General features: G+C 38.0%; 1 protein-coding gene across 1 annotated transcript in view; it reads right to left on the bottom strand.

The window, feature by feature from the left end:
• LOC150091671 (uncharacterized) overlaps nucleotides 1-10819 on the bottom strand; it is a 38377-nt gene extending 27558 nt beyond the window's left edge. The window contains exons 1-3 of the mRNA XM_090369187.1: nucleotides 10497-10819; nucleotides 3528-3581; nucleotides 702-805 (exon numbers count right to left, since the gene is read on the bottom strand). Coding sequence (XP_090225313.1) covers nucleotides 702-805; nucleotides 3528-3581; nucleotides 10497-10819 — 481 coding nt within the window. The remainder of the gene's footprint in view (nucleotides 1-701; nucleotides 806-3527; nucleotides 3582-10496) is intronic.
• Nucleotides 10820-27633: the final 16814 nt, after the last annotated feature.

Here is a 27633-nt window from a genome sequence, read left to right as displayed (position 1 = left end):
TCAAAGCCACTTAAGTCTTTCGTCTTGTCCACTCTCAATCTGCACTGCACACATACAGCATCCCTACGTCCGCTCTCTCACATGTTATCATACACGTGAGGCTGTTACTGAAGGAGAGGTGCATGTCATGAACGTGAACATATTATGTTTATGAATTTTAATTACAATTCAGTGGATTCATTTAATTTATTTAATTCATAAAACTGTACAGTGTTTGTACTGTCAAAATTGGCCTCTAAATGGTTCGGTTATTGGAATGTTTTCTTATTTTAATACTCGATCATTTATTTACTTTAAAATTTAGTTTGGAGTGCAGTGTTGTTTAATCTCTTATTACAATTAGTTAATTTCCGCGTAGGTCTTTCTCCCAAGAAATTATAACTAAACCAAAATATCCTGCAATTGGTCTCTTGTTAAAATTCTCACTAGCCTTCAGCCATGTAAAATCTATAACACTTAATTTTCTCTCAAAAATGCATTCATATTTCAAATTTTTCTATTCATAGATACTTAGAAATACTCTTTGACTGCACATTGAATTTTCATCCTGAATTAGATGGAAACAGAAAAATATAATTGAGAAAAAATGGAATGGCTTTGCATTGTATTAAGGAGCTCTCGACCTCCTTAACCTTTAAATTACACCAATACTTAAGTGAGGAGGGAGTTTAATTTCTCTTCTCCTCTTCAACTAATCATACTTGTGCGCATGGGCATAGTCACACCACAAAATGACACGATGACGTCTGTTGAACTTGGTAAGAAAGGTAGAGCAATGAAATACGACTTTTTTGGTGGAAGAAGGCTAAAATTTAGCCAATATTCACCAAAGACTTACAGTAGAGTATAAAAATGATGCAATATCGACAAAACAGGTGAGGCATGAATATGAAGTTCCCGGAATGACTGTATAAGTAGTTCTAGGCAACGCTACATGAACTCATTCACCGATAACGATTTCTATGTCTTTTACAAAACAGTTTTGATAGTTTGGAATAGATAGAAGTCAAGTGGATCCAAATTCGATTTGCAAGGAGGCTGTTTCATTTGAAAGATCTGTTTATTTGTAATTAGCCCTCATTCAATTTCAGAAATCGTATCACCAACACACATATTAGCGTACATTGCGTTGAGAAAAAGCCTGCTACTCTGCATTATGTTTAATGAGAACGCTACGCTGCCTTACGTTCAACAAGAAGCTTAAGTTTAACAAATAGCGTCTTTACCAAAATTATCCAATAACTGGGTATTAGATAATTTGAGAAAAGATGCACTCCGGGCAATTGCCTTGCTTGACCTGCCCTAGTTATGACTGTTAATTACATAGACATCACACCTTTGCTTTCTTATTTTTGTAAAATTACTTACCTCATTTGAACTATAATTTCTTTTCTGTTTCTGTAAAAACGCCACGAAGTTAGGCTGTTTAAAATAAATTACTCCTTTCTCTATACTCAGTTCATCAGTGTTTTGTGAGAAGTGATCATTGCACCTGTTTCACGTTGGTCAACGCTATTAGCGTGTTGTATGGTCTTCTTGCAGTTAGATGGCGCTCTGCTCGCAACAACAGTAAGTTATTTGTTATTAGATCTTTGCTGTTAATATATATATATATATATATATATATATTTTTTTTTTTAATTAGTTTTGGACGTTTAACATTCAACTTGCATGCTTAAGATACTTGTAATAACATGTCCATGGTATTTAGAATGACAAATGTTCACAAATATCCGCAGTGCATAATTTTTCTTAGATTTTTTCCAGTTTGAAAAAAAAAAACAAAAAACGCTTAAATAAAGAATGAAACTTGTTGCAATCCATAAAAGCAAGCAAGTTTTGCTTATTACATTATTATTATTATTATTATTATTATTATTATTATTATTATTATTAGCCTTATGGTGCAAGGAAGCCTGAGGCTTACGCTGCACCAGGCAAAAAAAAAATCTGAATTACCCTGAGAGAGAGAGAAGGGAATCACCAAGAAAGAGAAGAATGATGATATCCAGCTCAGGACCCTGGGTGTGCCATGCCCATACTCACCAGATGTGAGCCCCTGTTTAGGGCAATAACCTCAGGTTACGAAGAAGTTAACTAATGTATAGATTTGTGCTATAGCATCATGTTTATACGTAGGCAACTAAGTAGTTACAAAATTGGCATTATTTAAATATATCTGATATTATGAATGCCTTCACAACGAGTTTCCATGGTATTGTACTACCTCGAATAAGTCTACTTATTCGAGGTAGTGCAATACCATGGAAACTAGTTGTGAATAACTACTTAGTAGTTGCTTACGCATAAACATGATGCTATAGCACAAACCTATACGTGTTTCTTATTATTATTAAAAATACGTGTTTTTTTTTTTTTTGTTTTTTTTCAGTGTGTAGCTTGGTTTTGCCCTCTCCCTCCTCTGCCTTGTTTTTTCTTACCAAGTATTTGATAATTTATTTATCCCTATTTTGTGTTACACTTGTTGGGAGATAACGCATAAGTTCCCTTTGAAAAAGATATGAATAACAATAAAACCAGATCTGAAATTGTACAGGTGTTATTCAACAGATAAATCAAATAAATCGGACATATTTCTACATTTCATTACAGAGACCTTCGAAAACCAGCCACATGTATCACGTGGTTTACAACAGCGCTTATAATTACATTGTGAACACTTTTACAATAAGAAGTATGAAAGAAAATATGATGAAATAATTGCCTAGAGTGTTACAAGCTTTTTTGACAACTATTCCTTCAGCCTGTTTACATAATTTCCAAACTGGTGTGCATTTCCTATATGTTATTAAACATAGAGGAAGTGCATTGGGGAATGCAAAGTTCAGGAGTTGAGCGGAAGGTGACCAGACATCACTTGTTTCTATCACCCAAATTCCGAAGCCATAAAATGTCCAACCCATATCCATTATCAATTTACGTGAGCAAAAATGCGTTATTTCATTTCATCACTTTTCTACAAATTACTTCATTTTAGCAGCAGAAAATGTAGGTTATCACAACTAGTTCCTCTGGTCTAACAGCACGAAGACAAAAATAATAACATCTAAATGCGCAATGGGAGCGGATCGTATAAAATCAAGGGATCACATGTGGTCGAATCGCCAGACTGCACAGCTTTGCTCTAGAAATATTTCATTCATAAAGACAAAACTCAATGATAAATTTGCTTCGCTCAAATAAATGGCCAAAGTACAAGGCCTCACTATTAAAATACAACTCCACCTCCGCCCTTTGTGGATTTTAGTCATGCTCCATTTGGGGGTTTATCTTGCCTTTCACGAATCACTACACGCGATATGCTTATGATTAGCATTCGCTACATTGGAGCTGAGATATAGGTCGACTTGGCATGGTGCTATAACGTGTGGCAAATTTCATAAATAAAAAAAAAAAAAAATACAGAAAGAATGACTGCACAATAAGACAGTTATAGTTTATGACTTTTATTTGTCCTTAAAGAACGCTATAAGAACAGCTACAAACTACAAAACATTAATACTTACCAAGGAACAAGACAATACAAAGTGAGATTTTCATCATGATAGATGTCCAGGCAACTGAAAAATATTAGACAAATATTATTGCCGTTTTTACATTGACAATAACAAGTAATAATCAGGCTATATATTGTTTATCTAAACAAATTAGACGTGTATATACGTTGACATTAGAGATATGATAATAATTTAATTGGACGAAATGTACAAAGTGACTGAAATTCGTTTCAATCTCTTGTACATGGAAATTGAAGAATGATCATAATTTTATGAAACCAAGGAACTTTCATAGGTTTAATACTCAAAGAACTTTCATAATGAATAAATGAAAGTAGAGAAACACATATTGTTTAATCAATAGCAACCCATATGAGTGTCATACCCTAGAACGAGGTATGTAGAACATTTATTGTTAACTGGGGAGGAAGTGATATATCTTAAGTGAAAGCCATGTTGTCAGTTGTAGTGACCACTTATGATTGGCTAACCGATACTAGAATATTCTGAGAACTAGGTCATAGTGGTGATCACCCCTAGAGAAGAACCACACCTCTGCACTGACTTGGGGTCCTGTTTCAAATTGATATACATGGATGTGATAGATAATTCAGATCTTAATGCATTTAGAAAAATTCAAATCTCTAAACATGGAACGCAAATTTGAAAAGACCTGATAAAAAGCTTGGTGCCGAGAGAATCCTAAGGTACACAATACTATAAGAGGAAATGGATAAGAGGAGAGGGGGGAAGATCCGTCACGAGGCAGTTCCAATCTCAGAAAAGAGTGGCTGTGCTGTCATGGTCAGGCTGCTCTATTAAAACCATTTATACAGTATTTGTATATTAAAATGCTATACACATACTCGCGCATTGTTCATGTGTATTTGCATCAGTTGCTTGATCTATGTGCAGGTCGCTGTACAGGGAGTAAGTGTGCAAGCTCGACTATATCTTAACTTTTGTCCATCACTGTACGTTTGCCATACTAAATTAATAAATCTGCAAGTGTAGTAAAGTTATATAATATAGTGTATTGTATAATGTGTTATTTTATATGCACTATATTACAAAAGTGTTCTGAAATCCCTCCATGAATAAGTGTAGCGCATCAGAAGTCCTCTGCGCGTACTCATCGGCTCAGAAATACCAGTATAAATCTCATGGTGACTGCATATGCAGTGGAAGTATTATAAAAGCCAGTATAGGTCGCGAACCGAACCTACAGACTTTTCAACACGGATTTGTGGTTGGATGCTGTATCAATAACCCCTACGTATGTGTAACTTCGACTCCTCTGAACTTTAGATGTTATTCATAGGTGGAGGACCGTAGGTGATATCTCAAATAAACAAGGTTTGAACGGCTTCACAAACTGACAGAAGGTTCGACGAATCATAAAAAGGGTAGTTGATGCCTCACATATTATTATATACCTCTATAGAAACCATCATGTAGTATGTCTAAGAGCCACAGGAACATCCATCAATACATCAATCATCTGTAGTGAACTGCTTAGTTTTGGATTCGATAGAAAGATACGAATGAGCCAGATATTGCAATCGACATGCGAAATGGCATTTTGAGTGGTGTCGTTTCCAGCATTCATTGTTCTAGAACAGTCGCACAAGGACAACACAATGTTTCGTTCTGATGGACATGTTTGGGTGTGGAGATTTCCTGGTGTATTGTCTTGAGTATGAATTTGGCGGTCTGATGATATGGGGCTATTTCAGCTGGTAGGATTTGGTTCGTTGGGGTACTGCCTGAAACTAGGAAGTCAATCGCCTACTTGGATGCATTGAAAATTTATCCGCTACCTATACTGTAGCATTGCTATCGAAACGGAATCTACCAGTATCAGCATGACAGCGCTCCATGTCATGAACAGCGGTCATACAGAACTTCTTTGTGGATAATTACTAGCCAGTAATCTTAATTTTAAATAACTCGAAAAGTTGGACTGGCTGGCTCAGGGCCATAACTCAAATCCCAAGGAACTTCTGTATGACAAACGGAGCTCGAATTAGACTGCGGCCAAAACTTTTCAGACTCTTGAACCTGGTTTGCAGAAGGAATAAAGGCAAATTCCTGCCGACGCCTACCAAAAGTATGCTCAACAGAGTTGAGACCGGGTACAGGTAAAGATGGCTCTAACACACAGTGATTACTGAATTATAACCACCTACCTAATACCGTGGTAGGCCACCGTTCGTACTGATAATATCATGTAGCATGAACAGGCCTATTCCCCTAGGTATTGACTCCACCAGATGTCTGAAGACGTCCATAGGAATCTGGAGCCATGCTAGACTTTATACAGTGTCGGAACAGATGACGGTTACATGTCCACACTCTTCACTTCCCGTTCCAAACATCCTGTGTTCGACTGGATTGAAAGCGAATTTGGAGACCAATCAAGATGTATAATACCTTCACTGTGTTCCTCGAACAACTTGTGCACAGTGTGGGCCCGATGACAAGGGGTATTATCGTCTTGGAAGATCTCGTTTCTGTCTGGGAAAAATTGCAACATGGGGGTGCACATGTTCTCCTAAGAGCAGCGGGTAGGCCTTATGAGTGAAATATTGGTCCATACGCACCGGAGGTTCTAGTTCTTGCCAGCAAAACATGCCCCATAATAATTAAGCAACCACCGCCATCTGCCTGCACAGTGAGCACCATGCATGATGGTCCATGGACTCACGTTGCTTGCACCATACACGAAGGCGTCCGTTGACATGTACCAGCTATTTGGACTCATCCGACCAGTACACACATTTCTAGTCCTCCAATGTCCAACCCGCGTGTTGTTGACACCACAGCATTCGCCATCGACGATGACCAGCGGTGAGGAGACGTCATCTACTGTGGCACCCCCATATGTCTGAGTGTGCAGCAAATCGTCATTTGAGATATTGTTCTTGCATTCCACAATTTATATTGCAATATCAGCTGTGGCCCAGTGAACTGCTTTTGAGTCTGCACAACGCGCTGCACCCTTCGCTCAACAGGAACATCCACCTTGCGCAATCCTTTACAGTTCTGTCGGCGGGAGGGAGGGAGGTGGTTTTAACCGTTCGACACCATTAACCTTAACACCTTAACCGTACATCTTAACCGCAGTGGGCCGTGCGCAACCAACAAGACGTGCCATATCCGATATGGAAGCACCTAAAGCACGAACTCCCACAATCACGCCTTTTCGAAACTCCGTGATACCTATGAACAAACCATCCCACTAATCCAGCTGTGAAACGGATTTTATTTCATTAACTGTATTGAAGTATATATTAATTCAAAAAAGTATGTATACTCATAGCAAAGGTTTATGTGAACTCTCTTTATTTTCGCCTTTTCTGTAAGATGGAAGGCGGATGAAATTTAGAAATACTAAGACGGGCACAAAGTATAAAAGTTTGGGAACATCTGCGCTGGAATATTCATGATTTAAAAGGTACGATGATTGATTCGTCATACTAGAAAAACCCTTTATCAATCGCTGGTAATCCGTTCAATATGCTCCAGGCACCATTATTTCACCGTAACATTAGATCGGTTAGTAGCATTACGGTCGTCTACTCTTATATTCCAACTGTTGAGGACAGGCCCACAGTGATTCTGGAAAAGGGCACAAACTCTCGAACTAACTCTTCAGAACATCAATCAGCTTTGATTCACTTATAAAGATGTTGTAGTAGAGGACAACTACGATCGATTCTTCTTCTTCTTCTACGAATGATAGATAAGCTATCCGACAGTCGATCTCTTTGAAATCTATATGCTCCAATTCGACACATATTGGCTGTGTGTGATATTTGTGGTACTCTATCCCCAACACTTTTATAGTTGCTTTGATTTTGCTTAAGGTTTTGCTTCACTAGTGGTATTAATTAGTGGCTGTAAGTCTGTAATTATCAGCAGTATTGTAAGCACACTGCTCGATAATATTAACAGAACACGTAGAAAACGTGGTGTTACTCGTGCAGCTTGCGATGAAGAGGGACAAAATTTGTTATGGTGGTGGTGTACCATAGAAACGATGAAACAGATAGAAACATCTGGCAGGTATAAGGATCATTTGTAGGGGTTGTATAAGAATTACCAAAAAAGTCACCTTACAGAAGTCGATATAAGATGTTCGAAAATATGGTCACACGACATCAGTAAGACTTTTGATCCCCTCCAACGGCTAAGCAGGCCTGTGAACCATCTTCGGTATATGGGTGTCTATAAGATTCTGTGGCAACAAATCGCATTCTTCCACCAGCGCAGACTTTAGCTCACCAAGTGGCCGAAGAGTTGGCTGTCGGTGTGCAATACGACGCCCAAAGGCGTCCCACACATGTTCAATCGGAGTTCAGTCTGGTGATCGTGCTGGCCATGGCAGTCGTTGGATAGTTTCAGTTCCAAGATATTCCTCCACCACTTGAGCTCTACTTGCAAGGAAAGAAAATCTGGGCCAACCCTTAAAGGTTGCACATAGGGTTCGAGGATCTGTTCTCGATACATCTTGGCAGTTATGGCACTCCTATCAAAAACGTGAAGGGGGTGACCGTTGATCATTATTCCGCCCCACCACCCCCATCATAAGTGTCCGTTTCTCAGATTTTGGAAGGATGGTACCGCCTTCATTGTTGCCTCCATATAAATAACGTATATATTTGTAGGCTAAAACCGGTCTCATCATAGAACAGAACTATACCTCATTTGTCAGAGCTCCAAGTAACATGTTCATGGCACCAGTTTCGACGAGCTCTGCGGTAGTTTGAGGTTAATGGGATACAAACCAGTGGCTTTCTTGCGTAAAGTCCAATGGATAGAGCCTTCTTAACACAGTCCGGTTGGAAATGTTTTCACCTGTGGCCGCAGCAACCTCAAAATACAGTTGATGACAGGACATCATAGGGTTCCGTCTTGCTGTTAGAGCCAGATAGCTGTCTATTCTGGTTGACGTAGCACGCGGGCGACATTGGTCAGCTCTTCTTGTAATGCTTCCTCTCTCTCTCCTGAAACTGCTTCCTTGGTTCCGAGACAATACTGGGTGACATATTAAGTCAATGTGCCACCTCTGTCTGCGACTGCCCGGCTTCAAGTTTTCCAATGGCCCATCATCTCAAAGAATCATCTAAATGACGATGGCTTGCAATCCTCAGTATTGAAGATATGGTTATCCCATTGAGCCAAAAAAACGGAATGAAGTGATGTAGTCGCAACCGGTGTTTTTATAGACATGAATAATTTGCAGAAAGTGCGGCTCTGTAAGGTGGTAGATCGATTTCTATTGGATACTCGGAATTTGCCAGGATGCCTATTATATCAAATATTCGCCTTTGGCAATACTGCTCATAATAAAATATTCATGAAAAATGTTTTGTTCTGTTAAATTTATGGAGGAGTGTAGGCGGCGGGGTTACCAGGAAAGTTGGCTGGGACACATAGAAGAGGCCCATCCAACCAAATAAAGTCTTAGCTTCACAATTCAAGAATGCACAACGCCAGTTCTGCAGTGCCATATGCCATGAAAAGCAGACAGAATGGCGAAACCTGGTTCGCTCGGAAGAGAATTCAAACCCTGGGCCATTGTCCACGAAGTTACCAGCACTGCTGATATCAACTCTTTAAACAACAATAATAATCAAGAAACAATGAACTAGGGCGATACGATGGGCACTGTCCTGGTTGCCATCATCATCAAGGATAATCTGACTATCAACAAGAAATGCCAATTGAAGACCATTCGGGATAGCCTTTTTTTTCAAACGACTCATTGAGAACCACCCTTCACTAGGGAGGAGGTGGAAGAAGCAGTTAAATGTATCAAAAAAAAAAAGAAAGGCAACTGCTGGTGTCCTCACTGAATACGAGGCTATCCGGCATCTGTGGTCTATGGCCTCACAGCTTATTATTCTTTACGATGCTTGTCTCCGAGAGGCGTCTTCCCAACTCGATGGAAACATGAAAATCTTAGGCTTATTCCTAAAAGTCCGCTCAATTCCTCTGATCCACGTAAGGCATACCAACCCATTGCTTTCCTCCTTATCTTGGAGAAAGTCCTGGAGCGGATCTTAATTGCCAGACTGAGTCTTTCCAAATTCTGCAGCTAATTTGACTAGTATCCATCAGTTTGGTTTCAAGAAAGGCTGCTCCACTGTCCAGACCTTGAACATCTTACAGAGTGCCGCCTCTTCTACTTCCAAGCATGTGTGTGCAATTTTCATCGATTTCCAAGGTGCTTTCGATTTTCTGGTGGCCTAGAGTTAACCGAAGGGCACGCAAAGCTGGCTGTTCTAGAAAGATGTGCTATTGTTTCCAGAGTTTATTTCTCCAACAGGAAAATGACCATCTCGACCAGTTTTCTCACATTTCCAGACCCTTCACTAGAGGCTACTCCCAAGGCTCGATTGTTGGCCCATTCGCATGAAACATAGTCTTTGATGTGTGGATGACTCGCTCGTTCCCTAATGTTGCCATGTCCTCTTATGCTGATGAACTAGCCATTGTTGTGAACCTTCAAGAGCGGCCTTGGAAACTACTGCCAACAACATCTTAAAGAAGATTCTCTGACTTGGGCCTCCACTTACATGCTTACAGTTTCTCCTAATAAATATTGCACATTAATGCTGAAAGGTAAGCTTTATGTGCGCTTCCTGGGAGCGAATCATGTGAGGTCTACGCACATAAAGTCTCTCCAAAACCGCTGTTCTGTTAAAAAAAATTTTGGCATTATCTTGGATAACAACCTTCATGACGCATGCTCAGCACCTCAGAGAAAAAGTGAAGAAGTACACTGTTCTTCTTGCCAGAATTATAAGAAGAGAGTAAGGATTGAAGGACAGAGCTCTCTCCAATTGATGTACGGCACTGTTTTCATCCACATTATCACGTACGGAGTGGCAGGCAGTTTGGTTCGCCCACACAGATAAAACCTCTGTAGCTGAACAACTTTTTTACATTCGGTGAACCATCCTTCTTTACCTTTCCATGGCATCTCCGACAGCTTCCATCGTCGCACTTTCCTTACTGGGAAATTCCCACTTGACCTCCACATTGCCTACTGCAGGCTCTCTCATTCCGTTAAACACAATCAAATCACAGAGAGCTTCAATATCAGAACCAAGACAACACCGATGTCCCTCGCGAGAACAAACGGGGATCATGTTGGCCGGTAGCAGGATAGGTGGACAGCCAACCCAAAAGGTGAAATTACCAGAAAACTTTTTTCTGACATGATTATCATGAATAAGACAAGCACTTGGCTGAATCCAAACCTTCAGACAGCTTTTCTCCTCACAGGACATGGAACTGTTAACAATAAATTGCGGGATTGGGAATCCATGAAGATGCGTTATGTTCTTGTGGAAAAGAGGAAACTGGGCACCACGTCATGAATATTTGTCCAATCTCTCTTGCCCTTAGACTGAACCTATTTCAAGCTCTGGGTATCACGACATTTCAACCTGAACATCAGCGTATCGCATTCAAAGAAGCCTTCCCAGCTTTGACCTCGTACGTTAAAACTGTTTTCTAACGCCACACCTTTCATGGGCAAAGACTACATCCACCGTGAAAGCAACTACCTTGGATACTTAAAGCCCGCTTGCACTGCCTCGGGTGCAGTATTCCATCCGCAGCTCATGCCTCTTACCACAGGCGTTAGTGCTCTGGCCACCGTCTCTCGGCTTTGCTTCATTTTGCTGCTTCGGTTCGCTCTGGATTGGTTTCCTGTACCTGCACCTCTGCTGCTTCGCTCGACCAGTGCTCTAGTCATACCTCTCTGCAGTCCTAGTCTATTCGTGCTGACGGCATACTGTCCTCTGTGGGTTCTTCCGCTCCTCTGAGGACCCTCGGTGTTGCTGGACCCTTCCTTATGGGGTGTTCGATCGCACTACGATCACTATGGCTTTTTCTGCCTGTCATCCTTTTACTTGTCGTAGTCCCCTATTCCATCCACCTACTTTAGGTTCTCTCTTCGCACTCGTCAGGGGAATTCCTTCTCTGTCATCATTCCCCTACCTTACTTGTTCCTCTCTAGGTCTCGCTTTAGGCCTCCTCTGTTCTTGTCCTGGCCACAGTAGAGCCAGCCTCGTAAATATCCTTCTACTGTCCTGTCCCGGCTCCTCATGCCGTGAACGGAAGCTGTGAGTGCCTTCCTTGGTGATCGCGCTTCTCAGTAACTAAGCGGCCAGATTAAGAACACAAACAACATGCCAACACACAACTCGCGGTACCAAAAAAAAATTCCGCCCACTCATCTGGCTTTTGCAGTCTTGCATTTTCACAGTGCCACTAAGTGCGGTTTTGTGGGAAACCAATCGAACCGCCTTACAAACATACTATGTCCACTATGGTCAGTTAATATATATAGCATAATATAATATAGCGTCTGGCCACAACAACAACAATCAACCACCTGCCGGCTGAAGGCTAACTTCCACACATTTATCCTGCAACCATCCTTCCTCAACTTAAATTTATGTCCCCTCATGTGTGTGTAGTTTCAGCAAGAGGAAGAATGCCCTCAATTGAATGGGTTGAGCTTACTCAATCCATTCAAAGCCTTAAACACCTCGGTCAGAATTCCTCGCAGGTGCCTAACCTGCGAGGAATTCTGACCTAGTCTCCAGACGCTGAAATTTGCAAAACTGAAGCTTTTCTTTCCCTTCACCAATCTCATTGCCCTTCTCTGTATACATTCCAGCAGATCTACATCTTTCCTAAAATTACGGGCTAAGTCATCCATCCGCTTTGCTAAAGTCCAGTTGTTGCAAATTGGATCGTTTTGGACTACACTCTTAAGAGCGCGTTCCACCTCATCCAACCCGTACTATTCGAGTGAGATTTGGTGACTGGGGAGGCCACCATAGTAGCCTGAAATCTTTGGAACCAGTTCTGTACAAGTGTGGCCTTGTGACATTGGGCATTATCCTGTAGGCAGACCGAATTTGTAGATGGATACGTTACTACCAGGGCTATAGCCCTGGTTGCGTTACATATAGCTTGCATATAGCGTTACATGGTTACATATATCTTGCATATAGCGTTACATGGTTACATATAGCTTGCATATAGCGTTACATGGTTACATATAGCTTGCATATAGCGTTACATGGTTACATATATCGTTACATGGCTTGCATATAGCAAGGGACCTTATATTCACCATGAAAACAGTCACCACAGCCTGTATTGTTTACACATGATACGAGGCGTCTAAGAACTCGCTGTTTTCTCCGTATTTCATTCCCATCGGCACGAAACAGCAGGAACCGGGATTCATCATACCAGGCAAGATTTTTTTAAATCTTTACTGTCCAGTGTTGGTGTTCCCGATCCCACTGTAATCGTACCTTCTTGTTTTTTGCTGACAGCAGTGCAATTCAGTTCTGTGATACCCCATCTGTGACATGATACGACGAGTTGTGCGTTGTGAAATGCCTCTTTGGTTACGACTGTTGCACTGAGTTGTTATTTGATTGATTGTAGCTGCTCTGTTACCGCGAGGATGTCTCTCGCAAACACGCTGGAAGATTTTTGGTTATTGGACCATATTATATTTTATTAGTATTAACGGCCCCCCAAGTGTGCGCTAATAACCATAATTCTATTATGTCTGTAGAAGTGTGTTTAAGTCTGATTTGTATGCTGTGTGGGCTGAAAAACGCGAATAAATCATGGGGTAACCTTATCCCCATCCGCCTGAGTTCGGCTAACTACAGCCTCGAATGAAGAGGACATTCTTCAGTAATCGACCGAATCGAACCCAGACATCTCCAAGCGAGTGGCAGAGGGCGATTCATCATGCAGACTAGGCTTCCATCGAGGATTTGGTTATTGGCCCAGTTTCGATACACTCACGACACGGTCGTACGTAAAAACTTTAGCAGGGTTGCAGGGTGACACTCATACTGGAGCGTCTTTCAGCGACTACCATACCACGTTCAAAGTCACATCTTTCATCTCGCTCATTCTCGCACTAAATTCCACAATACAGCATCCCTACGTATCTGTCCATTTGCTTTACATGGCATGATACGAAATCATGATGCTGTTATTGAAGAAGCGCTCCGTTCCTTCCATTAAAGGGTGGGCGCAACTCATAAATTTGCCACTCAGTGTACATCAGCTAATTCAAGCTGAAGTCTGTATGGAGAAGTCGACACGAGAGAAGGCAGAAGAAGATGAAATTAAAGTTAAATCATCTCATATTTTCTGAACCTTCAAATCCCCGAGAAGCCACTCTGTACAAATCAGACGACATTTGTACAAAATGGAATTAGAACCCAATCCTTTCCTAATGGGTGGCAAGGAGGATCATTCTTCTACCACAGAAATCATCAATCATAAATATCGTTACTATCAAAAATTCAGCAGAGCTGTCTGGCAGTAATTATTAGTGCTAATTATAATAGTTATGAATGCACTTATTAAAATGTAGACAAATATATTTATTAATTAATTTAATATAATCATGTGTTATTAAATAATATTTAATAAATAATAAATTATAGTTAAATTACAAAATAAAATAAATTATTATTATTAATGATTATTCTAAAAACATTACCAACCGATTTAAAGACTTTAATCACTGATATAAACTAAATTGCTTTACATAAGATAGGTCAATGGCGTATACCGTATACAAAGATGGGCCCAAAGATGAACCTTGGGGTACGCCAACATTAAGTGTAAAGTGTGCGGATAAAGTATCATTTCTATTATTTGATATTTCAGCTTACTCAAATAACTCCAATGTTCTAATAATGCGTTATGAAAACTCTAACCGTGTTAATCACGATGCTGAATACATTACTGTAAGCCACGTTCCGAGAAGAGAAAAATATTATAATACTCGTAAGAGAATTGAGAAGATTAGCAAACACTTTCCCATGCTATAAATAAATTGCAGTATGAATTAAAATATCTTAATAATGATGTAAACTGACATATATTCAACGCATATGAGGGGCGTTATCTGCTAGTTCGCGAATGGTTTGGATAATCAACGTTTGTCCACTGTCTAAAATAAAACAATAAATAAATAATATACATTTCTAGAAACTTTCCCAAGCTGCATCAACCGATAGATTGGATCATCAATTGAATAAGCCCCAATTATATTATCATCTCGTCGACTGTAGAATACATTCAAATACAGTAAACTCGGATTAGTATATCTAACATTATAAAACGTCATAAATGATTATTTCGCTTCCATTTTGATTATTCATGTTTCATCCAGAAAGAAAAAGAAGTATTTAACTCCTTTCTCCTTTCTAAAATAAAAGATCACCGATATCGGAATTATGGGTAGACTCTCGTAATATTGGACGCTCCCTAAAAGAATATAAATTACGAGTCCACTAGATAAATCACAGTATAATGATCTAGTTCCTCGTTGACCATTTAAAATCCATCTTGTATGCCCACTTTTCCTCGTTACTAATCGCCAAATATTTGATTGATATTAAATCGATAAATTGATATTGAAATAATGATTGGCCAAACTTCAGAGAGCAAAAGGACTCTTACCTTGTCGATCGGCGAATGTCAGACAGAATGGCACGTGCGCGACGGTTTTTGCGCTTTTATACGGCGTTTTTCAGATTCTCGCGCGCATAATTAACCTACTTTAAGATCGCGGAACATGAAGGCCTTTTTAGACAATTCGATCCCCCCCCCTGTATTTATTTATTTATTTATTTTTTTTTTTTTTGTTCAAGTGCCACGCACATAGAGCACAAGAAGGCATCTTACGAATAGGCCATGTACCTGCTTACGCCCTCAGAACTCCGCCTTCGGTACTACTTGAAAGTTCACTTGAACGCACGTCGACAGCAATGGCCAGTGATTGTGATTGGGTAACGCCCGCCAGGTGCTATCAGGAAAACTTTTTTCTTACTTTAGTGGGGTTGCTTTCTTCTGTTCTTGTACGTAGTTCTATGTTAGCTACTATGGAAACAATTACAGATTGTTTGGAAAGATTTTGTTTGTCATAGTTCAACCTGCTAGTCCAGTATTCTGAAGGTCTAAGCTGTATACCAGAGGGAAGTCGTGATCCCCTGTGCTCTGTTGGATACTTGGACGTCACAAGGATAAAAAGGTCTAGTTTAATCAAGGTTGAAAACCTACCATTTTACAAGGCTGTTTACTTGCATTTTACTCCAGGAATTTTCTGATTCGTTTCGTATTTACTTTCCATTTGTATCAGATGTCGCTGAATTCTATAAGAGTAATCCTCATAATTCCTATAAAAGTAATAGATATGACGTAGTTCATAACCTGTATTGGTCTTTAAGCTTCAAATTCGTGGAATTTGTTTCCATTCAAGGTACAAGGAAGTATAAGAATAAACCAAAACCTGTGTTGCATTTCTGCTTTATGATTACGGGAGTGTCGCTTTAATTCGTGCCTCAGTCAGCAAAGACGTGCGCCACACCTTTGGAAACCTGCTCAGCTTTAGAAAGAAGAAGTCGAACAATACTTTTTTAAAAAAGAAATCTTGCTTGAATTTATTTTATTCAGTTATATTTTACTCATCGGAATAAGTGATCGAAACGAAGTGGGATCATTAATTTAAACACCAATTTTTGTGACTAATCCAACCACTAACATTAATCTTTGTCAAGTATCAGTGACTAGCCACATTTCTCTGTGTATATTGTCTGTAAATTGCGTATGTTCTGGGGTAGATTTTCTGTCGAAACCTGAGTTTCCGAGAGAAAAAACCTTATTATCTTCGTCTGAGAGTAACCAACTCAGCCATGTTGTGAAAAAGGCCCATAAAAATTCCTCATCATCGACGGGACTCGAACGCAGGTCTTTTCCACCCGGTATGGGGAAGGGCCAAAAATATGGACTAAAAATGTGAACACTGACTACCACTCATAATATAGGCCCCTCCCCATACCCCTCCCATTTTATCATAGGGAAAGCGCGGAACGATAGAAGAATAAAATAAAATAATTTAATAGCTAGATGTTTAAAAAGAAAGTAGATCGATGACCATTGATGGGGTTGAATAATCTAATTAAGGACAAAACATTAGCTGTGAAAAACGAAAGGTTCATATAGACATTCAAATTTTGCTATGGTGAAGAAAGTCAGCGAAGGATGCGATTATAGAACAAGTTGGGATTATCGCTGGTACTAATATATCCCAGTTAAGACTGTGCTAATCACCCAATACTGACAATACTGTGGAATTCGTGTCAGTGGGTTGGAGGGAAAGCGAGTGTGTAAAGAAGAATTATTCTAAGCAAATTTATGTTCTGAAGTCCAGCTAATATGGGAATAGTGGCTAAACTTTTAAAAATATTGTTTAAATGAGTGCTGACGTTAAAGATTTACAATTTTCATCATGATGAAAATTTTGCATATGAGGAAACTATAAGTGTTTTTCCATCCTGTCGACCATACTCCATTTTTCTTTTCAAGTTTTGCGTAACGTTCATTCTTATATGTCTCATATACTGGATGTCATGCGCAATGCCACTGACCTTGACCTCGCGATTACAGTGCACGACGTCGCAATACTTGGTCACACTTTCAGTCTGTAGGCAGTATTCAACCTAGCAATTCGAGACCGAACATCTGGGTTGAATAAAGCACCAGCCATTATCAATCCACTGCAGGATGGAAGCCTCCTCAAACAATTCATGCTGAGAGAAATGGACCATAATCTGCCACGCTGGTTCAGTGCGGGTTGGCAGATCGACCGTATTTAGCAGTTAGGGGCTTGAACCCAGGTCTACTCAAAGAGCGTGGAGCGTGTACTACTGCAATCCCGCTCCTGATCACTCCAACTAAGTCTCAAAAGCCGCTACGATTTCGCTATCGAATATGTTTTTCGAATATGCTTTGGTCATCCACTGGAAAATGTGCTCTTCTGTGTTCGTTCTTAGGAATCGATGTATTGTGTTCTAAGAACAATTTTTTGATTTGGGAATGAGTGTAGCTAAAAAAAAAATGCGGGGGGGGGGGTTACGATTTACAGAATTTCTACTCTTCTCCCTGAGATTTGCTAACTTAGCAACGTGCGAAAAGGCTTCAATAAGTTCATTGCGTCATCGATGGATTCGAGCCTTAATCTTTCCAAATTGGTTGCTAGTGATATACTTCAGCTACCTTTGTCACAAAAAAAAAAAAAAAAAAAAAAAAAATTAATTGCTCCTTTGGTTTATACAAATGTATTTTTATTTTATCCTTGACACCTTTGCTTGTATCCGCTATACGTATAACCTGTTTACGTTCTTGAAGGTTCGGTATTTGAATCTTTTATGTTCGAATAAGTTTAAAGGTCACCTTGTATTTGGTTATGTGAAAAAAAAAAAAAGGTATTTTAGTATTACTGACGTATAAATCACAAGTGACCGCTTACTTTTTCTTTTTTAAGAACATCTCTCTCTCATGCTGCGTACAATGTGTAGAACAGATTTTTAAAAAAATGTAGTTGGCCTATTGTATGCAACATGGCAATTAATTTTTTTTAATTAAAATTTTAAAAAAAAATTAAAATATCGAAATGCTAATCCTACAGACAACGAAAGAAACTTATCGAATCTTTTCTAAGTGCAGCTTGGCTAATTGGTCTTAGAAGGCCTAGCGTTCTTCTAAGAGTTTCCTTGGTTTTTTATTTCATGTTCACAGACAATACGTCCTTGGAATACAATTTTCAGGTATAATATTATGACACCTCATGCTGCATTGGTACTAACCACACATTCCTCCCAAATCCTGATTTTATTCATACAAACTTAAAATATCACTCAAATTTTTTCAAGACTTTTCTAACATATTTAGCAGTACATCATTTCCATATACGAGGTGTGATTAAAAAGTTCGGGGACTGACTTTATATCTTGAAATTGCAACGTGGAGTGAGTTGCGACTTGTTGTGACATGTTCGGTGGCTCATGTAGGTATTGCACGTATGAATCACCAGATTATCTGTCATTCTCAATTAGCGCTGGATAAATGGAAGGTGTTTTGTGTTTCTATGAATTTTAAAATGAGCGTTTTTACTCAGCAGATAATCTGCTTCAACTTTGTTTCAAATTAGAGAAAAGTGCAATAGAAGCCCACGAAATGTTAAAAACTGCCTTTGGAGCAGCTGATGCTGTGTTTTTCGAAAACTTTTCAATGGTTCGCAAAGTTTAAAAAGGGCCAGTTATCACTCAAAGAGGATTCTTGCTCTAGCTCTTCGGCTTCTAAATTCAATGATTCAATTGCTTGTGTTCTTGATCTGATCAGGAGTGATCAACGTTTAATTTTATATGAGACATTGTCAATCAATTTTTACACAAGATTTTAGAATGTGACAATTTCAGTCAGATTTGTGTCTCCCATCCTCGCTGATTATCATAGAGACCAGCAAGTTCACACGTCAGGATCTTCGCCAACGTGCTGTTGCTGGCCCACACTTTGTTTCTTCCTAGAATTCAAATGTGAAGATTGTGCATGTTCATTATGAATTTTCCCCTCGTAGTCAAACAATGAACCACCAGGAACAGTTCTACGGCGATTGTGTGATGCTGTTAGGAGAAAATGGCTGGAAAAGGTCACTGCACACCCAGCGCTTTCCATTCAAGAATTTCTTCTAAAGCACTCCATCACTGTGGTTCCTCATCTGCCATATTCACTGAATTTAGATAGCTCTGTGGTGAAATTTTTTCGTTTCCCTAACTAAACCTCCCTTGAAAGGTCACAGATTTGCAACGACCCATGAAATTATTCAGAACGCGACACAGGAAATATTAACAATTCCAAATGAAACCTATCAGAAGGCTTCTAGAAGTTGCAGAAGCGTTAGTATCAGTGTATAGAATTCCAAGGAGACTCCTTCTAGATACATCCGAAATGATGGATCTTACATCCGGTAAGATTAATTTCTTAACTATTAGTTCAGACCCGAACTTTTTAATCACAACTCGTATTACGAAATACTAAAAACCAATTGTATGTATCATTTTTCTTATCTGAGTTCTTCTAGTTCAAAAATATTCTTTAAAGATTCGTGACTGTGGGCTGTGTCAACTTTTAAGCGCCTGGATGCATATATAATGTATTCCTTTGCCGTACCTGATTATTATTTTATTATTATTTTTTCTTAAAATAAGTTATGGATGTCTGGGATTACATTGAGTCCTTGTTTATTATAATAACCTTGACATTTTTAGATAAAAGAGATAACGAAATTGAAGATGGATCACAGATAGTCGTGCATGTATTTTAATAAGTTGATAGTACAGCTGAATGCAAAAGACTGATATCTATATCGTACGTGACAAAATTTGCTATTAAAGTGCTACAAAAGGCAAAGATTTGTGAGACCAGATCGCTACCTCCAAAAGAGAAAAGTAATCACTGGGTATAATCGAAATAGTGGAAAGGCACAAGTTTTAATAAACAGGTACTAAAAATGCTAGTAACGTATGCGAATGAGTAGTAACCTCAAACTCTCATTCACCTTAATTCTTCGAAACTGTTCTGTATTGCAAATGTCGTTTGCTCGTCCTACGCATTTGAATTTCTATTCTAATTGGATAGCCTCGTTTCTATGAATCATTTAAAGTGAATTGGCTGACAATTGTTAGTAGATTTAGTTGCAAGGAAGTGTAACGGGATTCTCTGCACAATTTATCTCAAAATCTTGTTTCTTTCGACTAACCCACATTAGTGATAATAACATTTCAACAGTGACAGAAATCCCTGCTATAGGTTATGTGTATATAATAAGTGCAGAGTAATTCCAAATGATTTTCCAGATTTCACAAAAAAAAAAAAAAAAAATTATACTGGATATAATCAAAAATTTCATATTAAGACAGAGCAACTAATAAAAAAAAAAAAAAAAAAAAACTTTAAACGAATTGAAGTTCGGCCTTTCGTGTTTTATTCTACTCGTACATCATACTTCAATCTTATTCTGCACTTTTCTTTTTAGTTTTTCTTCACATTTAACCACATTCTTTTCCCCAATTATTATCATCATCATCCGTATGGCGCAAGGAAGCTTGAACCTTATGCTGCACCAGCCAAAAGAAAATTTCTGAGTTACCCTGAAAGAGAGAGAGAGAGAGAGAGAGAGAGAGAGAGAGAGAGAGAGAGAGAGAGAGAGAGAGAGAGAGAATGTCATTTAGAATTAACCTGAACCCAGTTTATGGTCGTTTTCCTGTTTTGTGGGATGAAAAACCAGAGTTTCTGGGAGAAGAAAAAAAATGCAACTCTGTACACCAATTAACTCGATTGCTGTTCGAAAAGATTATAAAAGTCTCCCGAGTGGAGAATGAATTCGATTTGAACCCAGTCCTCTGACATACGATATGAGAGGACATGACCATAACAAATATGCTGTCTTCGAGGGATTGAGATATGTCGGTGAAAGTTGATACGTTTACTGAGAACTCTGCATAGTTGTCTGGGTACATTAAGATCATGACGGCCTTGATTAGATGATTCTTTGGGATTATGAAGGAAAGTTTATCGTGCACGTTTAGCTGCTGCTTTATTTTGTAAGTGTTTGATATCACTGATTTTTGGATGGTCCACTTGATGAAACATTTTGCATACCTTCTTCGCATTCCTGTTTAACGCAACACCTCATGGTATGAAATGCAAGACCAGAAAACACATCTTAAAAGGTGAAACCACAATCTTTGAAGACTGCGATTACTACCATTGGTGTCTATTATCCTTTGTTCGACATGGAAAAAAAAATTACATTGTACTTAGCCTAGTTTTATCAGAGCTTTTTGAAATAGGGAAGGTCATTTAGAATTAACCTATATAATGCATACCTTACCAGCAGCGGTATAAGTAGAGTGAATGGTAACGTAAAATGTATTAGTCCCAAGCATTTATAAATTTCATAAGTATAACGACGAATCCACTTAATCATTTGACATTTTCTTAAAAAGTAAAAGTACACTTAATTACAAACACGCATTTGTAATCATGCATAAATAACCCTGAACACAGCCTAGCAAAAAAAGAAAATTTTTATTGAGGTAGTTAAATAGGACGGAAACTTTTGAAAAGTGGTATTTTAATTTTTTGCTAGTGTTAATGAGTTATGTTGCTAATTTGATTAATACGGCACAATAATTTGCTTGGCATTCATCCGCATGTAGCAAGTAGTCATACAAATGTTGAATAATGTCGAATTTACCAGTTTGTCGTTGATCATTAAACATGTAATAATGATAAATATCCGTAAAATAAAAAAATTAAATATTAAATAAAAATATTTTTATCGGTGCATTGAAATGTAGCCTTGTATTAGAGTAGCTATGTGAACGGTGACAAGGTGGCTTAGTTACTTAACATTGAATTCATGAATGCCATGACATACCATGGCATTCATGAATACCATAACTTATGTACTGACGTTGATTGTTGGTAATGATTGCTGTCGCCTGTTGTGCAGAAATAAGTAATGAAATGTTAAGAAAATACACACATTGTCCAAAAAAAAATACGAACCTTGGTATTAAGACATACATAGAAGAAGAAATGCAAATAAATGCGGCTTGTTGTCTCGTTGAGTATAAATATTACACAAGCTGTTCTACTGCAATCTGAAACCAGAATGGAGAAAACGGGGGATCTATCAGACTTTGAAAAAGGTCTTATCATGGGTGTTCGTTTAGCAGGAGCCATGGACGCCTTCGTAGCCAGGTGGGAAGGAGCAGCAGTGCGTAGCACACGCGTCTTGATTTAGACCGGAGTTCGAGCCCGTCACCACCAAATACGGAGGATGCGGAAAGGTCAGGGAATGACCACCGCATATTCCCGGAGCAATATGGCCTTAGTTGCTAATGCTCCTAAAAACCAAATAACAACAACAACAACAGCAGGAGCCATAATTCAAGAAACGAAAGACGTAACTGTTTCTCAAGAGCATCCATCTCAAAAGTTTTAGAACCCCAAAACAGGGGTTCTGCCACATCTCAAAGGCAGAAAATGTGATAGAAAAACAATTCTTCAAGAGCGAATCCGTCGTATTCTAAGGAAGACTTTACGGGAAAAAAGGCGTCCAGTATGCAACAAATAACATCTGAATTCAACCAAGCAAAGAACTGCCCTATGTATAGGAGTCATGTGTAAGAAATTCAAGAAATTGGGTATTGGGTATTCGGAAACCACTTGTTTCAGAGAAAAATCCACCTGCAGTGGTGCCGAGAACGTTTATGAAAAGTAGAACAATAGAAGAATTATGTGGTCAGATGAATCACGATACACTTCGTTTTGTACTGATGGTAGGCAGAGAGAGAGAGTGTGGAGAGAACCTCACGAAGCAATGGACCCTGCTTGCCTTGTTAAGACAAACCAAGCATCTGGAGGTGGTATCATGGAATGTCTGTTGACAGAGACTGGGTCCATTGATCGGTGGAAGGTGAAATGCCATCCAGGGAATACCTAAATTTTGTATCAGATCTACTGCACCTTGCAATGTTACACTTTTACCCTGGAGGTGATGGCCACTTTATGAATGACAATGCAATAGCACATCGTGCAAGAATGGTTCGGAGAACATGACACGGATTTCTACCATCTTCTCTGGACTCCACATTCATCCGATCTCAATCCTATTGAGAATTTGTAGGATATGCTGGAGAGAGCTATTCAAAAACGAAGTCCTCTTCCTTCAACTTCGTCGCAGCTACGTGATGTTTTACCGGAAGAATAGTTACAACTAGACCAAAACGCACTAAAACACTTTGTAGAATCCATGCCGCACACTTGCTGTTATTCGAAACAAAGGCACCCCGATTCGATATTGAATAACGGTTCGCATTTTTTTGGCTAGTATGTCTGCAGAAAAGTGAAAATTTCTTATGAAAAATTCTTCTTATTATGATCCTAGTTTCCTGCCCAGGACCACTTTACCTTTTCGATAAGTTGCTTCTTGTGCTATGCTATTTTCAAATGTACAGTGTTTTTTTTTTTATATATACACTTTTAAAATTCTGTTACCGAATAACATCAGGTATTTCGTATTTTTTTTATTATCAGAAGTTTTCTATAGTTTTTCTTGTTGGTTTTTAAATGCTCTGGCATTTGCAGTATAACCTTTCCTTCCCCATTCTTTTTCATTCATTTATAAACGATTTTAGGAAGTTATAAGAAAAGTGACCTTGTAATTAAAACAAAACAGTTTATAAGAATTGAACAATTCAGGTTCCAAATGCTCGCCACCAAAAAAGAATGCAACACCCGTGGTCATCAATTGCACTATGCTAGAAGTGAATGGATTTCTGGTTGTTTACTTTGGTTATGTGTCAACAGGCACGACACCCTGCGGATAACAAGTAAAATGCGGTTTTTATTTTTATTATTTATTTCTTTCCCCTCCAACTGACTGTCCCTGTTTAATAACGTAAGCATTCCAACATTTCTTCCCCCTTCTTTTCCACACTAGCGAGCACGATTAGTACACCTCTGGGTCTCAAAGTAACCGGTTTGATAAAGGGAAAGAAAGTAGTTCTAGCAGAGAACTATTCGTTTGGATAATGAGGTAGAGTGAATGGAAGACGGTTATATTGGTCTACTCTAAACTAGGATATCTCTGTGTCCTATTTTAAATAGCCTACCGGAACAAGGCTTAAGAGTAGGGAAGAAAGATCTCTTAGAGTTGTCATAATTTATATAACCGCTGAATCATGTCGTGTGTTCTAGGTGTAAAATAAAAATATATCTGTTATCCGTTGATCGGCAAACTTAAGTGAAATATTAATGCGATGTTATTCAAAATTGGTAGTTCCAGTAAGCATTACGAGTAGTAATATACGCAGGAGGTACCAGAAACATGAAAAGGCGATCCCACTTGACAATGAAATAATACGCAACAATTATATTTATTTATGAGGCCTTCTTGTCCAGTAGGAGTTGGCTAGTTGGTTGAAATGACACACAGAGGAACTAAGACCAAAAAGCTTCGATGTATCTTGTCTGTAAATTGCGTACCTTACAAAGTCAATTTTTGTTTTTGTTGTTGTTTTTTTAGGTTTGGGGATGAGAATCCTACTTACAGGAGAAAAATCCATGCAAATGTTGCCTAAGACTCACTTTTCCCTTGTAAAAAAAAAAAAGAAAAAAAAGAAAGTCTATAAATGCCAAGTGCCTTCTCTCTCTCTCTTTAATTATTTTTTATTCCAATAATTTTGCTTAATTCTTGTAAAATAATTATACAATAAACCAATGGTCTCCAAAGTTGGGTGCACGAGATAATCTGCAATAAATCAATATTTATTAATTATTAAAACTTTAGTTTTTCGAAACGTAATTGAAAATAAAAATTATAAATAGATGTTTTTTTAATACTTCAATATGCGGCTTTATTTGATCATGCCATCGATCATGCACGTTCAAGTACATGCATTTTGTACTTGAACTTCAGTTTAATTTTGTTTTGTATTTTTTTTTTTTATTTGTGATCTTTTAAAATTATATGTGATTTTAGATATAATGCCTTCCATGCAAATGATTTTAAAATAAAAATATTAAACTAATATATTTAATTTTTTATTCAGGAGTAAAATAAGGGTGCGCGACCAAAAAAGTTTGGAGACCATTGCAATAAACTCTAGATTTAATCCCTCAGTCTAATGGTATTTACCATCAGTTAAAACAGTTTAGTTAATGATGAACCTAATTTAATTCACAGCTAATGAGGAAAATGACTCTGTTTTAGTTTAATCATTACTGTATAAGATAATAATATAGAAAAACCGAAACATCCTTCAGTGTTCATAAATTGTGTGACCATTGAAGTAAATTGTTTAAATTCTGTACCTAGGTTGTACAGTTCTTGCTATTATGAAGAGACTGTACAAAAAAAACAAACCAAATGTATATATCCTGCACGATTCACATTGTATAGAATGCAAATGAGCAGGATTTTTAAAACCGTCACCTTCCATCAGCCTGCCGAGCTTGTGAGACATCATTAGGAAATCGTTTGAACCTCCAGCTAGGATACTCAATAACACTTCACACTGAAAAAAAGCTTTAGTCACTGGTTCCTCTACCACTATAGTACAAGACAAAATTGCAAGCTAGTTTATTCCACATGCTAAATGTAGCGATATACATTTAGTGTCTTTAGTATAAATATTAGTATTTTTATAGTGCAGCACCTTTACATTTGGCGAATTTATGTATTTCTTTCTAGTTTAATGTAAAATCGGATTTAGTCCGTTAAATCGAAGTTTCGCTGTAATTTTATTTCTATTTTTGATGTTAGACTTGTAGTACGTATTGTGAAGATCAGTGCAACTGATACATCTTGTCCTTCTTTATTGCAATAAAGACTTCTTAAGCGAAATTATTTAAGCTAAAATCAGTTCTGCCTTGTTGAAATAGAAAAATACCAAAACAAAGTTAAAAATCAGAATCTTAATTCAGTAATAACAGTACAGTGAACTCTGTAGTTAAAATCTATTTGAAAAGATCCTTTGATATGGTTCCTACATTTCATTGTCCGTAACCGTCTACTAGCAAGATGTGTATAGCATCATTAACAGATCAAAGATATCAGAAGAATGCGCCACGAAGCAATTTGAGAGAAGAATATTGGACTAATTAAATTTCGATGACGTCAATTAAAAATCCAACTTTAGCCAGAACAAATTAGGTACTGTCTACTAGCAAGAACACATGCATGAGTTGACAAACAAAACGATATAATCAAGGAGGTAGAAACCCATGAACTAAACTATACTAAATCAGATACGATATATATAAGAATCAAAAGTTGACCTCAATATGTAGTCCTTGGGCTGTAAATTCTGTTATCACTACAACGATGATTCAGTTATTTACTGCCTGAATTACTGCAGTTCGGAAAGTAACTGTCCACTGTTTTTTGCTCCATTTTAAAGTAATGTATAACTTTTGGTAAACAACATTGCTTTAAATCTGTTGTGTGATTTGGTTCGAAGAAAATAATGTATTCCACACGTTTTGTCTACTTCACGTGAGATGACACAAATTTATTGAATTCTATGCCAGAAAAATATTCGAAAGCATTAAGGACCATTACAACCAATGGCTTCTTTAGCTGATAATAAAAGAGAAAACAAATAGCACCAGCGTAATCGTTATAGATCAGGTTTCTTCAAAAATATATAAAACGACAACATAATGTCCTTGATCCCAATAACAATGATTTGCTCTCCCAGGAAAAAATAATACTTCGAGAGTAATCAAACAACTTAGATTATACGAATAGAAAATAAAAGGTAACCAAATTTAAGTAATGGTTTCTGTCGTAATCAAAAAAATATTACAGTTTAAGATTTTCAGGGGAAATTTTAAGTTAAATTACATACTTATTTAACTCATAAGACTAATATAACGAACCACGAGTATATTTTCTATTGTACGTTTAATGCTATTAATTATAAACAAAACATAGTGGTTCTTTATGATTTAGATCACTTAATGTGTGAGGGTGGTTTTATGTTTTCTTCACATTAAATATTTTTAATGTATAAAATTTTAATGTATTAATATTTTTATTAATGTAAAAATATATTAAATATATTTTTTATAAATTCCTTCTTGTTAAAAAGGCATTTTAAAATATGGAAGGAGATATGTCTGTGAAATCTTCATCTCCTCTTTAAGGTGAGAACTTGAATGCCAACTGGCTCTCCGCTGAAGCACAGTGATGGTTATTGTGTTTTGAATCACATTTTTGCGATGAAGACCCTTCGGCCACGTCAACACTGTTGGTGACTTCCTTTTGTTCTTTGAATATTGACGTACAAAAATGATGTAGTGGAATGTACCTGTCTCTTTTCTATTTTTTATTGGCCAAAATAAAACAGTACGTCTCGTTATTGCGTTTATCATTCTTTGTAGGTCATTTGTCAGTGCCTGCGTGCAACGAACTTGTTCCTCATCACGAGAAACAAGTCGTCATTAAGATCCAGTCAGCTAAATTATGGATGTCAACAGATGGTCGACAACTTAGGGGGAAACAAAGCCTTAGGGGGAGAAACAAACTGTTTCAAACAACAGTTTAAGGTGGAATCAGCAGGGCAGAGGGAAAAAAGTGCAAGTGATAATTATTGTAGTGTGCAATAGGTTAATTAGTAAATAAAAA

Source organism: Mastigoproctus giganteus, chromosome 1 (genome assembly GCF_048544385.1).
Source record: "Mastigoproctus giganteus isolate SK-2022 chromosome 1, ASM4854438v1, whole genome shotgun sequence".
Classification (NCBI taxonomy): domain Eukaryota; kingdom Metazoa; phylum Arthropoda; class Arachnida; order Uropygi; family Thelyphonidae; genus Mastigoproctus; species Mastigoproctus giganteus.
The sequence above is the reverse complement of the archived record's forward strand: the minus strand, read 5'-3'. Positions and strand labels throughout refer to the sequence as shown.